The sequence below is a fragment of the Crinia signifera genome, chromosome 4 (genome assembly GCF_055691185.1).
Source record: "Crinia signifera chromosome 4, ASM5569118v1, whole genome shotgun sequence".
NCBI classification, from domain to species: Eukaryota; Metazoa; Chordata; class Amphibia; order Anura; family Myobatrachidae; genus Crinia; species Crinia signifera.
Genome location: NC_139220.1, coordinates 19,349,768 through 19,363,599, shown reverse-complemented (window position 1 = coordinate 19,363,599; position 13,832 = coordinate 19,349,768). Strand labels below are relative to the sequence as shown.

At 40.6% G+C, this 13,832-nt stretch overlaps 1 protein-coding gene across 6 annotated transcripts in view; it reads left to right on the top strand.

Moving 5' to 3' along the window:
- The window catches only part of BICD1 (BICD cargo adaptor 1), a 185,689-nt gene extending 182,479 nt beyond the window's left edge, over positions 1–3,210 (top strand). For all 6 annotated transcript variants that reach the window (XM_083181321.1, XM_083181322.1, XM_083181324.1 and 3 more), the window contains one exon: positions 1,942–3,210. In XM_083181321.1, coding sequence (XP_083037447.1) covers positions 1,942–2,032 — 91 coding nt within the window. In that variant the 3' untranslated portion in view covers positions 2,033–3,210. The remainder of the gene's footprint in view (positions 1–1,941) is intronic.
- The last annotated feature ends 10,622 nt before the right edge of the window (positions 3,211–13,832 follow it).

Below are 13,832 nucleotides of genomic sequence, written 5' to 3'. Positions count from 1 at the left end.
ACAGTTCAGGTAGACTCGCAACTCCTAAAGCAAAATCTCTGCACATGTTCTATCTGCCGCAACTGCAGTGCAATATGTTTATTGCCACAGGTTGTTTTTTTTGTGTTGGCTAATAAATGCATAATTTAAAAAACTAGATTACTGCATCTAGTTACACCCAGAACCAATGAAAAGGTAACAAAATAGTACTGAATAAAGCTAATTATGACATACTAAATAAAGATTTAGAAATTGATGGGATTGTTATATATTGCTGAATAGCTGAATATATTCTTAATTTTTGCTATTTTTTTATATGCACATTTGTAGGTATTTTTTTATTTTATTTTGTAGTATATTGTCTACTGATCACAAGACATCAATACTTAGGGCCTTATTCTGGTCTGTGCGTACTTTCCCAAACTCTTTCGGATGGCGTTTTTTAGCCGTCTGCGCATGCGTGGGCAACGCTATGCGCATGTGCCACGCAAGGTCTCCGTACTTGTTCTTACCAATACCGTACAGAAATGTGTACCGCATTCACTCTTGAAATATGGGCGTATTATGGGCGTCATTCGGAAGTACACAGGGGCGTAGTTTCAAAGTGGGCTAAACTGGGCGTAAACATGGGCGTATACGAGGGAGTGCACTAATTCTGGTACGCGTACATTCGGACAGCACACCGAATGCACACGAACAAAAAGGCAGGAAACATGCGGTCTTCATAAGCAAGTATTGCTTTGCGGACACCACTCGGTCATGCGCTAGGCATTCGGAACGCCCAATCAGTACGGGCGCACCTCAACCAATGTCAGCTGAACACAATACAATCCACTCCTTTACTCATTACTCATTAATTACACTATTTTCATTGCTTCAATTGGAACCATTGCAGCTTAAATGGACCATTACTAAACACACAAATATATGCTGCATTTTTAAAACACATTTACACTGCAAGCAATGGACAGAACTTCCTATCACTAATATAAATATACATGTCACGTGTACATTTACATGTGTACATGTTTTGCGAAAATACACCGCATCGGTGCGTACGGGCAGGTTCCCGTCCGTTCTGACGCGGTAAGACCGTGCAGACACTGTAAGACCGTGCAGAATATGTGTGTGTCCACCGCACACGCATGGTTTGGATGTCATCCGTAAACACGCCCTCTTCTTAAAGTGTGAGTCCGTCCGAATGCGGAGGACCGGTGGGCGTTTCTTCGTACGATGTCCGCACAGCGTGGCGTGCGGACCGCTCCGAAATAATTCGGAAATTTACGCACCAACCAGAATAACCTCCTTAGTACCTTCTAATTCTTAAGATTAAGTGTACAGAAGTCTATAAAATATTTATACTTGTTTTTTTTCAATATCACTATATTGGTAGACTGTATTTTAATAGTTTACCAGCCTATAAATTAAAACTTTTTTAAAATCTAATGATTTATTTACTAATTATTATCAGTGCTAAAAGCAATGCTTATTTATAGTTATTATATTTTAGCTACACAAATATTTATTTCACTTGTAAGACAATTTTTTTAATTATTATTATCATTATTATTATTATTTATTGTTATATAATATAGAGATGAGTAAATTTAATGAAGTGGTACTAGAATTATTTTTTAAATATAAAAGTGAATTTCAATAAATTATGTTTTATTGGACTGGCTCCAGAATAATATATATTCTCAACTTTAAACTTCTTTACTGATTTATTGTGCTATATTTGAATGACTATTATGCTTTATGATATAGGTTGGCTTACAAATAAGAGGATACATTACAATTTGCAATTTGCCTTTGGGGAAATTTATGGGCAGATTACGTATGATGTAAGTTTCCCAAAAGCTGCTCTTGTCCTGAAGTCGTAGTATATGTATAAATGTCTTAATATATTGTAAGGCTCATTTTATGAAATAAACTTATTAAATATTGTTTTTTGTCCTCTAGTCCTAATTTAGCAGTCCAAGAAGATATCACACATTCCAATCAACAGTGTGCACTCCTCAACTGTGTCTCCAAAACACCCCCAGAATCTTAGACTTCGATGGATGCTAAAATGGGACTAAGGAAGTGGACTTCACCGGTGGTAAACACTATACTGGAGGTCTTCTGGCTAGAGAAAGTTCAGACATTTACCTTCTTAGAGTCCAGATTTATAAAACGATAAGAGAAGCACAGAACCCGAGAAGCTTGAAATCCGCCTAAGGGTGGGCAATAATATGGTGACCTCTATCATAGTCAATGCTGGCTGCATGAATGAATCCAAGATATTGACCTTTTTCTCTTACAAGAGTTACAGTGTTCCAGGATACTTAAGCCAATATATGAACCCGCGTTGGAAGTACTTACTTAACGTAGTGTAAGCCATTAGATTTTATTGTGTTTTGATTCTTTGTATTGCCATTATGAGGTTGCAATTTATTTATTATTTTCATATATAATTTTGCATCTTTTGAGATGTTCTAGACACTTTACAAAATAATTGTTCCTCAGGCTTCTGTATGGCTAGGCTGTAAGCAGGGTACATTAGCCCTCAATGGAATATGGCACATCAAACCTAAGGGTGTGGACATAATGGCTGGGGCCTAGGTCGATCTTAGTGGAATATTAAACGAAATCGGTCAGGTAAGCAAGCTTTGGTCAAGTATGACAGATCTCAAGATTTATCAAATGGTGTCATACCCAAGGGCAAAAACCCAGTGTAGAAAGTCTGTTAAGGATTAACGAAGGTCATGTCTACACCAGTTAACCAATGAGGTTTGAAGGTAGGAGATCTCTTTAAGGGGTTCCTTTCTTGGCTACATCCAGTTTAAGTTGCCTAATCTCAGGTCATATTGACCAACCATCAATGAATATTTCTAAGTCCAATTTTTCGATGTTTTATTATGTATGCTTTTAACTCACACCTCTTCCTACGGGCAACGGTCGTCTCGACGCAGTTCACGTTCGCCTTGCTCTTGGGGAGTTAGAGATCAGTTTAGATTTATTTTGAAATCATGAATTGTTTTACTGGCCAGCGTGTGGTCATTAACAGCCTGCACAAATAGCTGTGATTGAGGTGAACTTGAATGTCACTACTACCATGTTCCGTTCATGCACTGATATGTTTATGCACTTAATCCTACTTATTATTTATTTTTTTAATACTAAAAAAAAGGTTCCTGCTATTTGTTACCGTTTCGTGTGAATACTGATGATTAAAAACATAATGTATGAGATTGATTTACGGACTGTGTATTCTATATATATATATATATATATATATATATATATATATATATATATATATATATATATATATATATATATAGCTTATTGGCAATGCGGACTAGATAGCCATGATGCTTGTTCCTAATGTCCATAGTGGTACTTTAAAGGACTTTCACATGATTTAAATGGGTGCAAATCTGCTTAGTACATTACATTAACTTTACCTTCTGAGTCCCTTCAGCCATTTATTCATTTGATCAAATTTGACTTGTTTGTGTTGCTTTTCATATTGTTTTGTACTGCCTGCAATAAAACTATATCCAGGTAGTAAGTAATATTGTGTCATAACCACAGGCAACACAAATAAATGGCCTTATCTCACAGAAATGATCCTGGAAATGTTTTTAGTAAAAGCTGCGAGCCGATATAAAACAACATTTTAAAATTTTGAAGTTACCGAAAGGAGGAAATACCTTTTAATAACCTTCAAACGTTTATTTAAAATAAGCACTTGTGGATCTTACAGGATGATTTGTTTGTGTGCGTAGAATTTAATATTTGGATTTTGATCCTTTTTCTAAATACAAAGAACATTTAATATTTGGAATCAAATCTTATAGATTATAGAATAAGAGAATTGACAAATTAATGACTGTTAAAAGGGTCACTGAAGTTGCCTTGTTCAAAAAAATAATCACCAGTAATTGTTTCCCACATATATATATATATATATTCCACAAAAATATATGGTGAATCTGCATGCAGTTTTAGTGCCTAAAAGTCTATTGAAGGACTGTTGAACTATTGCTTTATATAACCGAGTAAACGCCACATAGCTATGCAGGGCTGGGTCTGACTAATTTGGTGCCCAAGGCAATATTGTAGCTGGTGCCCCTTAAATTGAAGCGATGTCTTTGGAGATGGACTTTCATATCTGCTTGGCCCACCTAAGCTATAGTGACCCTGACATAAAGTTCCTTACACAGAGCCATATATTGCTCAGTGTTCCCTTTTTCATCAGCGACCAGAGATGGTCACTGATAAAAAAGCAGACACTGCTAGGGGAAACAGCTGATGCCGGGGTGGTCCTGCAACCAGCGACCACCACAGGGCTGGTCACGGGAGAGTGCTCGCAGCGACAGTCGCCCTGTACACACGGAGATATGGTCACTCAGGGACCATATTCCCGGCGATAATGGCTAAAATCGCACTGTGTATATGGGGCTTAAGTGGTTGTATTTTCATCTATGCAATCTCACCTTCCAGCAGTGTGGAAGGTGAGATTTATCAGCAACATTTATGGAATATATATCAAGTCCCCAAATATGTCTACTTTCATCCCTTTAAATGTACATTTGACTTATCCATATAAATATTAAAATAGAATTAGATAGCTTTTAAACGCTAAACATTTTCCTTTGAACAATTTTGTTGCCTGTTAGAAGAGTTGGGTGGTGACTGCTCACATGCATGGTCATGAGATTTACCATTGATGTGCAGAATTGTGTCCAGCTTCCTCCTGTATTCTGTGCCACAGAATCCTCCTCTACCAGGTAATGGAGGTCAGATCCGATCCCGTTTTAAAGCAAAACTGTGCTTTGTGTAAAAAGCAATATTTACATATGGAGCCACTCTGCTCAATAACCTACATTACAGCAGTTGAAGGGCTTAGTGTAAGTCAATAAACAGAGCCCCTTCTGAGTTGGGAATTTTATACAATATTGTACTGTACATCAAATGCCCCTAATTTAATAAATACAGCATTGGGATATTCAGGAATTTACTTTCTCTCCAGATCCTCTATATAAGTTTTCCCATAGAAAACACCACATTTTTGTAATAAAATATTCGGTACTTATGTATTATCTGGGCGCCCGATTTTTTTATCGGTTCGGAAAAATCGTGACGATCGCATCGCATGCGACCAAATAGCATGCGATACGATGAACCCGATTTTTACATTGGATCCAATGTTAAATGGTCCCTGAGACCCGATTTTACATTGGGTCCAATGTTAAATGCCCCCTAGACCCCATTTTTTTATTGTATACCCACCCTGTTCATACCCCCACTATCCAAGTGGGCATGGAGTTGATTTTATATAGTGTGGTGAGCGCAGCGAGCCACCGAACACGAAGCGTGGCGAGGGGACGCGGAATACATGTTAAGTAGGGGGTATGAACAGGGTGGGGGTATGAACAGGGTGGGTATACAATAAAAAATGGGGTCTGGGGGGCATTTAACATTGGACCCAATGTAAAATCGGGTCTTAGGGAACATTTAACAATGGATCCAATGTAAAAATCGGGTCCATCGCATCGCATGTGATTTGGTTGCATGCGATGCGATCGACCCAATTTTTCCGAAAAAAATCAGGTCCATCGCATCTGATTGTATGCCTTAAGTTAAGGCATACAATCAAAAAATCGGTCGCCCAGATATTACATGAGTACCAAATATTCTTTATTTTTGATTATATTATTTAAGTATATTATGACTTTTTTTAACGTGATCATACAAAAAATTGCAAATATTTATATATGTCATATTTACTGGTATTGAATTACAAAAGTGGTAGGTTTTCTATGGGAAAAGGTTTTTTTAATACCATTAGTTGTACATTCTCTTCATGTTTTAGATTAGTGAAACATACCGGTATATCTACATTTTAAAACATGAAAAAAAATTAACATGACATTTTCAATACTTACAATTTTTGATTGCTGTTGGAATATGATGTTGCTGAGGTTTTTAAATAAATACAAATTTTCTGGATATTTAAGCAATTGTAGAGATCATCTTAGGTACTACTGAAGTGCAAATTCAGTTCTAGAAATATGGCAGGTATTCACTTGGAAGGTACTAACTTTGTATTAACTGCAGGTTGCAAACATGGAAGAGAATAATCAAATTGGTCAAAATGACTATCGAGATAAATCTGCATTCTAAATTTGGTCCAGTTGCTCCCCTGCTCAAATACATTGATTTTGCTGCTTGTTGGTTAATATATTATTGATTTTTTTCTGTATTGAGCGTGAAGAAGCTCAGTTTACAATTAATTAGAATATCTTAAACATATTTCTGAACGTTTTAACTTTGCCAGGGATAATACTTAAATTGTCCCAAAAGAGTTAACTTTTAATAGTATCAAGTTTATAATATTTAATATTAATAAAATATGAGTCGATTAATAATAAAACTTGATATGAAGTTAATTATTAATGAATATTTTGTTTTAATTTATTGAATTGAATATTTATTTGGATGAATTCTCCTAAACAAAATATACTAAAGCACCAACACTGAATAGTATAATCGTTTTGTGTCAACATTTGGAATGCTAATTTAGTTTCATAATAATCTATTTTATAAAATAGATTTAAAAAGAGATTTTTAAAAAGCGATTTAATTTCCTGCATTATCTTTTGTTACAGCAAAATATCTCCATTTTAAAATGTTCTGCATCATTTGTTGAAAACATTTATTTCACCATAAATTTCCATGCAAATCCATTTTATTTTTTATTATTTTTGATTTTGTGTCTTCCTTCATTTTATAAGATAACATTTTTGTTTACACACACACACACACACACACACACTATTATATAATATATATATATATATACACACATAGTTGATCATCTACTATAGTGCAGTTTCAGAATAACTTATCTAGTGAGATATATTTCATACAATAATTTATTTGTAATATTTTATCAACAAAGAAAAAGATTTATTACAGTATTATGATTTTATGATTTATTGTTTTGGTAATATTTTGATCTCTGTTCTGTTTTATTTTCAGGTTTTCTTGTTAAATTGTTATTAAATACAAATATGATTTATCTTTATAGCCATTTTTGTAAAGCGACCAATCCCTAAAATTATATTTTTTGTTTAATTGTTGTTTTTTTGTTTTGATTTTCTTCATTTTTTTTGTTGACTTCAAACTTATTTTGAGTTATGAAATTTCCCAATGTGATTACATTTGTAAAACAAACATGATGCTGTGGAGTTGTAACAATACAGTAATAATGGCTGTTATCTTTTTTCTCTTTCGTTGTTATCCCAGATTTTCAGGTAAAGAAACAATCAGTATTCCTCTTTTAATTGTATGACTTGGAATTGATTAAATATTAATTATTTTATAGCACAGTACCTAATTTAACTGCGCCATTAAATTAATGAATCAATATCGATTAGCTGTAATTTAAAATATAGCCATAATTAATTTTACAAAATTAGTAACCTCCTGTAGAAATGTTTTTTTTTTATTATTATTATTATTATTATTATTATTTTGTTCTTTTTAAAAAAATCTTTATTGCTCTGTTGAATTTATGTTTTTTTTTCCACTGTTTTTCTGAAATGGCAAAGCGAGAAATTTTGGTACAAAAATTAATAAAAATAGCAGTTTAAACTGCCATTATAATGTGGGGTAATAAACAATTTAACAATCCTTTTTCAAATATGTGAGTCTTCAATTAAAGGTTGTTTCTTTAATAACTGGTTAAGTGTATACATTAAACAATTACTAGATACATTGGTAGAGAATAAATGTGTTTAAGTCTATGTTAGTTCATAATTGCTACATATATATGCATACTTCTGATATTTCCTTGAATGTCAAGGAGACTAATATAAAATGGTGGCTTCTCAATTGATTTAGTGCTCTTACACAGGTGTATAAAAGGGTGGGGTCATTCTAGACAAGAAAAAAAGGAAAAATATTCCCCCAGCACACTAAAGAGCATCAGCAATAAGATTTAAATACCATTTAATAATCGATATACAGATTGTGTGTAAGTAGCGCTAGTCTTCTGGGCATTGTGCGTGTAAATAGAGCTAGTCTTGTGGGCATTGTGCATGTAAGCAGTGCTAGTCTTGTGGGCAGCATTGTATGCGTAAGTGGCTCTATCCATGTGAGCATTGTGTGCGTATGTGGCGCTATCCATGTGGGGATTGTGTGTGTAAGTAGTGCTAGTCTTGTGGGCATTGTGCATGTAAGTAGCGCTAGTCTTGTGGGTATTGTGTGTGTAATGTGTCAATATTAATGTGGGCATTGTGTGTGTAAGCAGCGCTAGTCCTGAGGACATTGTGTGCATAAGCAGAACAAGTCTTGTGGGCCAACATCATGACGCCGCTCTGCAGGCCCCACCCCCAGATTCCAGACTTGCACATGCGCCGTTTTCATTTTCATCACTGGTTCCTCCACGCTGCCGCAGCATCAAAGTCCATCTAGTTCCACCCCCACCCTTGCTACTCTGCAACACAGCTGCTCCAAAATCAGCTGCACCCAGGATCAAAGAATGGGCGGCGTGGTAGTGTGGCAAAAATAGCACCGGAAGGACTCTGCCATCTCCTGGCCAGAATTACCCCCTAAAGCCACGGACTAAAAATTTCTTGTAGAAGAGTGTAAGCATTGTTTTATCACATTCATTTTTAAATGTCATTTTTTTCTTACAGGTGCATTTTAATTATTCTGCTTTCTACCTCTTTTTTCATATTCTCATATCCCTTATATAATATATTATACTCACCCATTACTTGAATTGTTACCGATATCCATCTCCGTCATCTGTACGACCCCCGTTAATACCTGCCACCAGGGCCTGACTGGGACCAGAAATCGGCCCTGGCATTTTGAGCACACAGGCTCATCCGAAATAGGCGGGACCCTAGCGCGGGGAAGCCGCACAGCAAAAAGGGGTCGTGGTCTCATGGGAAGGAGGCGTGGCATCATAAAAAGGGGGCGTTACACATTATAGAACACACCGTAATGCCCATTACAGAATATGACATAATCTGGACAACATAGGCTGCCCCCCTTGTATAATAACAGGTCACAACAGGTTGTTCCCCTGTATAATGACAGAACATAGAATTTGACGGCAGATAAGAACACCACAGGCTACTCCACCTGTAACAGGAAACCACAGGCTGCACCCCTGCATACTAACAGAACGCCACAGGCTGTTCCCCCTGCACAATAACAGAACACCACAGGCTGTTCCACCTGCACAATAACTGGACACCACAGGCTGTTCCCCCTGCTCAATAACAGAACACCAAAGGCTGCTGCCCCTGCAAAATAACTGGACACCACAGGCTGCTCCCCCTGCACAAAAACTGGACACCATAGGCTGCTCCCCCTGTATAATAACAGGACTGAGGAGTCAGGATATCACAGGCTTCTCTCAGAGAAGTTCTCTGGGAGAAGCCTGTGGTGCCCTGACTCCTCAGTCCTGTTCTCCCCTGTACATATGCTACCTTTCGCCGCTGCCGCCGCTGGATAGACACACACAAGCTGGAAGCAGGAAACAGGGTGCCGTGTGATTGTCACAGACAGGCTGCGCTGCTTTCTGCCTTCTCCTTCTCCTCTGACCCCTCGTCCTGCCCACAGCGCCGCCCTCTGTACTATCTGTAGCGGCCTCCTGCACTGTTTAGACTGGTCCTCAGTGCAGGAGGCCGGCGGCCATATTCTTAAAGTCGCGACCAGCACCGCTCAAGGGAGGAGATGTTTACTACTCCCGTGGCAGCAAGTGGGACTCAAATTCGGCCCACCTGGCCACCGATTGTGCAGCTCTGTGCATATTGGTATTCCTACGGATAGGGTAAAGAGGAGGGCATGCAGGGAGCGGCAGTAGGGAACGGCCAGTGTTTTATGGGCATCCCCATGAAAACGCTGGGCATTCCCTGCGAGTGAACAACTGCTGCTGGCGGGCGCCATGTTTCTGGAGACCTGCACAGTAGACTCAGGTTCTACCTCTCTGTTACAGAGCTTGTTGGGAACAATGCTTATGTTATAACTTAAATATCATGTATTTTACTGTGGGCCTATGATCCATTGTACACACCCGGTTACACAGTTCAGAAGAACTGGAGACACCTTTGGACTTCACCAGAAATGTCGGTCAATAAATGTCATCAGCACAGGAAGCTCCGACCTGCAGAGGTGATGACCCTGAGTATACGGCACACAGTACAGACAGAACACTGAAAGGAATTTTAAATATGTGCTGTACTTGTATAGTGGTGTCATGTACTATGTATGTGTTTCATTAGTCATGAGTGAAGAACTGACATAATCAGATCTAGGCAGCAACTGTGGGGTATTGTAGATCGAAAAGGAATTTTATATAATGTGTAGATCAAAGCATGGAGGGAGATAAATTTATACCGGCCTACTCTTCCATAATGACCAGGAGGCTCCTAACTGCCCCCCCCCCAAGAGAGCAGGCAAGTATCCCGCAGCATGCTCCCCCTCCCCTAGGTACCCCCCACTCTGCCCGCTGAGCACCTCTCGTCTCTGCAAAAGTGGGTGTTGTCAGCATTGTAAAGCAGGGGGTGGGGCTACGATGATGCATCACGTCTCCACGCGCACAGACTGCCTCAACTATGTCTCTCTCCAAACTTTGATAAATCACTACCCCCCCCCCTCTGGTTAGTAACAATGTTTCTGGTCTGTTTATATATGGGCAGGGCTGGATTTCAATTAACCAGGGTAGTGTTGTGCTTATGGTACGGAGTACCCTGCACCCAGGACCGATCCGCTACTGTTCTCACACGGTGGCGCCCCCTATACTTTTCAGTGATATCTGGTGGAGGCACATGACCTAGCAAAGACTGTGCCAGGCTCTGTGCCCCGATCTGCACGTGCCATAACTTTGCTTACGTCCCACATCAGTACCCGCCATTCTGTCATAGATGTAAATGGAAGGCATATAATTTAGCATAGCTTGTACTTATGAGCTCACCTTAATGTTAATGTGCAATTCCAATGTACACAAGATATCTCTCCGCAACTGGCATCATCCGGGTAAGACTAGACCACGTCTGAGACCATGTGGTAAATTTATTTTACGATGGGTTTAAGCAGGGCTGGTGCTAGAGTGTTTGGTGCCCCTTGAAAACACTAAATATGCAACCTCCCTCCCATACTGTGCAAAGGGACAGTGAGCGACAAAGGAGCACTGCAAAAAAGAAAAAGGGGCGTGGTCACACAGTAGTACCCACATTTCAAATTATCCACACAGTAGCACAGTGGTATTCACATGACACCACATAATAGTACCCCCTATTTATGTTATGCTACAGTCACAGTGGTTCCCATACTCGGCCTAAAGGACCCCCAACAATTGATGTCTTCCAGGTCACTCAGCACATTTTAAAAGATCCACAGGTGGGCATAATTATTTCACTTGTAATTCTGTGAGGACAGCTGGAAAATGTGCACTGTTGGGGAGTAGCTGAGGACCGAGTTTGGGAACCACTGTGCTACAAATGAATGCCCCTTATACAGATGGAGTCCCTCTCATTCATTCCCAGCACCCACCAGAATGTCCCCGCTGGCGATTGCTGGCTGAGAGGGACTCCATCAGACTTGCAGCAGGGTTAGGGGGGGGGTTCGGGGAGACGGTAGGGACTGGCAACGGCAAGCGGGGAGGTGGTGGACGGCAGTGGGGAGCTCCGTCGGAACGGGGTGCGCAAGCGTTTCATGCGTGCGCGCCCCCTTTCAACGGATGGCGGGGCCTGGTGGCTGGTGAGAAGCTGATGCCGGCTCCATTTGTACCCATTACACCACAAAGTAGTGCCCCTTATACTTGTTACACCACACAGTAGTCCCTCTTATACACGTTATGCAACACAGTACTGCTCCTTACATGTTGCGCCACGCAATAGTGATCCTTATACATGTTTTGCCACACATTAGAGCTACTTATATGCATTACACCACACAGTAGTGCCCCTTATACACATTATGCAACACAGCAGTGCTCCTTATACACCTACAACCACACAGTAGTGCTCCTTATACACTTTACACCACACGGTAGTGCTCCTTACACATGTTACTCCACACATTAGAGCTCCTTATACATGTTACACCACACAGTATTGTCCCTTGAACAAGTTACGCCACACAGTAGTGCAATGAGGTCTGGTCTCTCCATCTACCATACTTTTACTTGGATGCAATCCTGGCATTTTAAATCAATATAAAATACCACATTGAAAGAACTAAAATGTATTACTTAAAAAAATCCTTTAAAAAAATGTTTACATTATGTTTCCTGATGTGAAGCACACTGCGAGCGGCTGCTGCTGCTCTCCTGCTGGGCATGGCCGATACTGCCTCGGGGCAGGAACTGAGCAGTATTCATTCCACAAATACATGGAGGTAAGAGTAGGGGGAGCATACCAAGCATAGCACTCAGCGATGTCTCCCTATCAGATTCACTGACAGGCGCAGTAGCAGCCACATAACCATACTTGCCATAAAACTATGTCTACATGTACATATGTTAAGGATGTGTGAAAAATAATAAAAAGTAAAAAAGAGAAAAAAACATACTTGCCTACATACATAGTCACCAGAATTTGCCACGCAAAGCGCACCGTTGAGGGGGCGTGTCATGTCCTGTCCAATGGTCCACCTATGCCCATACCTATTTCCACGTGCGGTAGTGGCAGGCAGGGCCGGACTGGCTATCTGGCCCTTCTGGCAAATGCCAGAAGGGCCGATGGCCAGGTGGGCCGAATTTGAGTCCCGCTTGCCGCTGCAGGAGTATTAAACATCTCCTCCCTTGAGCGGCGCTGGCCGCGGCTTTAAGAATATGGCCTCTGGCCTCCTGCACTGAAGACCTGTCTAAACAGTGCAGGAGGCCGCTACAGATAGTACAGAGGGCGGTGCTGTGGGCGGGACGAGGGGTCAGAGGAGAAGGCAGAAAGCAGTGCAGCCTGCCTGTGCACGGCACCCAGTTTCCTGCTTCCAGCTTGTGTGTGTCCATCCAGCGGCGGTGGCGGCAGCGGCAAAATTAGCTTCACACAGCCTCAGGTAGCATATGTACAGGGGAGAACAGGACTGAGTAGTCAGGACACCACAGGCTTCTCCCAGAGAACTTCTCTGAGAGAAGCCTATGGTGTCCAGTTTTTGGGCAGGGGAGCAGCCTTTGGTGTCCAGTTATTTTGCAGCTGTACAGCCTGTGGTTTCCTGTTATTATACAGGTGGAGTAGCCTGTGGTCTTCTGTCATTATACAGGGGGAACAGCCTGCTGTGTCCTGTTATTATACAGGGGGAGCAGCGTGTAGTGTTCTGTCATCATACAGGGGGCGCAGCGTGTTGTGTCCTGTTATTACACAGGGGGAGCAGCCTATGGGTCCAGATTGTGTCATATTCTGTAATGGGCGTTACGGTGTGTTCCATAATGTGTAATGCCTCCTTTTTCTGATGCCACGCCTCCTTCCCATGAGACCACGCCCCCTTTTTTGCTGTGCAGCGAAGCCGCGCAAGGGTCCCTCCTGCTTCGGGTGGGCCTGTGTGCTCAAAATGACAGGGCCGATTTCTGGTCCCAGTTCGGCCCTGGTCAACATGCATTAAGGTCAGCCTGACTAAAGGTCGACATGGGTTAGATCGGCATGGTCATTAGGTGGACATAGGGAATGTTGACTTTCAAAAGGTCAACATGGGGTTTTTCACTTTTTTTTTGAGCCGAGATGTGCTGACAGGTGGTATTTCATGCCCTACCATCCACTAGGGCAGGGGTGGGAGAATAAAGTAGTGTCAGAAATACGATATGCAATAAAACCATTGAGCTTGTGTCAACCTAATGACCCAGTCGACCT